Here is a 2624-nt window from a genome sequence, read left to right as displayed (position 1 = left end):
CGGGGCTGCGCTGCAGCTCCTGGCCCCACCCGTGGCTGGCTCGGTCCCTGCCCCTACAGGCCTCCCCGCGGCCCCTGCCCCCCAGATGGTCCAAGTGCTCCCTGCAGCTGTGGGGCCCGCAGCCCAGCCAGGCCTGCCCGCCATTCAGATCCTGCAGACCCTGCCTGCGGTCCAGCTGGTGCACACGTTCTGAGGTTCCCCCAAGGGTGGATCCGTAACCCCTGACTCTGCCTGCCTGGGAAGTGAAGGGGCTGCAGGCTGGGCTTGCTAATAAAAACCTATAATCTCTCTAGTTTTGTTTTCCTTGCGGGTAGGGGGTGCTGGGATTCGGCTTGTGGGTCCCTGCCCTTCAGGGAAGGAAGGACACACAGGAACCATATAGTGGGGAGGTTTGCGTCACTTGTAAGTCATCCCGCCCTTCTGCCGAGAAAGGGCTGCGTGGGGCCGTCTTCAGGGGCCACGTGCCCAGGCGCTGGGGTACCGGACTTGGAAAGGGGTCGCCACTGCCTGTACCCTGGATGCTGACAGTTATCCAATCCCTTCTTGCGAAGGCCGAGGCACCCAGGACCAAAGAGAATTGGTCTGCCCATCCATCTCTCTGTCTCTCCCCCATCTCTGACACGTACTTACACACACACCCGCTGCTCATGTTGCCTAGCAACCAAGGAACGTCCTGACGCGAGCGTGCTTGCGCTCATCTTTTTTTTTTTTTTTTAGCGCTCATCTTCTGAGGGCTGGTGAGTAGCGCTCTCCCTGCCTGGACCCAGACCCCAGACCCCAGACCATCCTGCCCCTCCAGGGTCTAGACCCAAACGCGCCCCCCTCCCCCATTGATCCATCTCCAAGGACCACTGAGCCACCGTGAAGGTGTCCCTTCACCCTGACGCTTGGCAACGGTTGCTAAGGCTGAATCAGGCACCTCCCACTACCCCCCCTGCTGCGAGCCACGTCACTTCCGCCGGCGACCCCTTCTCCACCGGGTTCCCACCCCCCCACCCCCACCCCTGCAGCCTGTCAAAGGATCGCAGCGACCCCGCGGAGGCCCTAGACAGGTGCGCGCTCCTGGACGCTGCCCAGGGGATGTAGCCCAGTCCCTGGCAAGGGGCCTCAGGACTGCCCTGGCCCCGGGTGCTAGATGCGGGTATCTACTGGGTGTTTAGGGGAAGAGCGCTGTGGGCTCCGGGGGTAGGGTGGGGCAGGATCCATGGAATTGGGAAAGGTCGTTGCTTAGGGGAGGGGCCCCTTGCTCCAGGGCGCCCAGGACGCGCGGTCGTGGAGTCTGGGGTCTGCTCTTGGGTCACGACTGAAATGAGCCCCGTCCTCCGTGGAGCCCGGGGCTTTAGGATGAAGGGGGCGTGGGGAAGGGCATGGTGCCCGCTGACCTCCTCGGGTTCCTCAGGTGCTTGCCTGCTCCCTCAGGGGCTCGGGCCCGAGGGCGCCATGGCCCCTGGCCTGTCGGTGCGGGAGATGAGAGAGGATGAGAAGCCTCTGGTGCTGGAGATGCTGAAGGTGAGCGGCCTCAAGTGCGGGAGGAGCACCTCCTGTCCGCCCCCCACCCCCCCACCCCAGCCTGTATCTTAGGTCCCTTCTTTCTCCCCGCTCCAGGACCAGATACCTGGGGACCAGAAGGGGGTGGGGCTGGATCATGGCTCGGCCTCTCCCTGGACTCTGCACCCCTTCTCTGCATGCAGCCAAATCACACGGGGCCTCAGCTGTCTCCCACACACTCCACTGCAGTTCCAGGCCCTGGTCCCCACTCAGTTTGGGGGAGAGTGCCCTCTGACCTCCCCTCCAGGGTCATTCCCTGGAGCCTCAGTCTTGTCCCTGGGCTGAGCCCATGCTGCTGCGGCTCCCAACTCTTGTGTGCATTTGCTCATTCACTCATTCATACACTCATTCACTCATCCACTCACAAATGCATTCATTGACTTAGTCAATCATTCACTCATTCACAAACACACACACATCCATCTTTACATCTGTGCAATCATTTACAAACCCACTTATTCATCCACACATTCACGCATTAATTCACACACTGATTCCTCATCCACTCACACATGCATTCATTTATTCATAAACTCATTCACCTACTCGCTCACACCTTCATTCACAAATTTATTAACACTACTCACTCATGCACAAATGCATCCATCTTCCATCCATTCACTCATTTATCTACACACGTGCATTCATCCAGCTGCCCTTTAATTCATTCACTCACTCATATACTCATACATGCATTAATTCATTCATTCATTCACTTATCTACTCACAATGCATTCATCATCTATCCATCCATCCATTCACTCACTTATCTACTCATACATGTGTGCATCCATCCATCATCCATCCATTCATTCACTTATCTGCTCACACATACATTTATCCATCCAACCATCCATTCAATCATTCATTCACTTACCTACTCACATGTGTATATATCCATCCATCCATTCATCTACTCATCCATCCATCCATTCAATCATTCATTCACTTATCTACTCACATGTGTTTGCATCCATCCATCCATTTATCTACTCATCCATCCATTCATTCAGTCACTTATTTACTCATACATACATGCATGCATGCATGCATGCATCCGTTCATTCATTTACCTA

The 2624-nt window shown here is 56.1% G+C and overlaps 2 protein-coding genes across 4 annotated transcripts in view; both read left to right on the top strand.

Moving 5' to 3' along the window:
* ZNF628 (zinc finger protein 628) overlaps positions 1–193 on the top strand; it is a 3805-nt gene extending 3612 nt beyond the window's left edge. The window contains exon 3 of the mRNA XM_004715712.3: positions 60–193. Within this exon, the coding sequence (XP_004715769.1) occupies positions 60–193 (134 nt within the window). The remainder of the gene's footprint in view (positions 1–59) is intronic.
* A 573-nt stretch (positions 194–766) lies between these two features.
* The window catches only part of NAT14 (N-acetyltransferase 14 (putative)), a 3678-nt gene continuing 1820 nt past the window's right edge, over positions 767–2624 (top strand). Inside the window, exons 1-2 of one of the 3 annotated variants that reach the window (XM_045292962.1) lie at positions 767–1052; positions 1420–1509. In XM_045292962.1, coding sequence (XP_045148897.1) covers positions 1441–1509 — 69 coding nt within the window. In that variant the 5' untranslated portion in view covers positions 767–1052; positions 1420–1440. Of the gene's footprint in view, positions 1053–1098; positions 1142–1399; positions 1510–2624 lie in introns of those variants that run through there. The other 2 variants (XM_004715646.3, XM_045292961.1) reach the window with 2 other exon arrangements.

This window comes from Echinops telfairi, unplaced genomic scaffold (genome assembly GCF_000313985.2).
Source record: "Echinops telfairi isolate 266 unplaced genomic scaffold, ASM31398v2 ScPeMD7_655;HRSCAF=1070, whole genome shotgun sequence".
NCBI lineage: Eukaryota > Metazoa > Chordata > Mammalia > Afrosoricida > Tenrecidae > Echinops > Echinops telfairi.
This window is presented reverse-complemented; position numbering and strand designations above follow the sequence as displayed.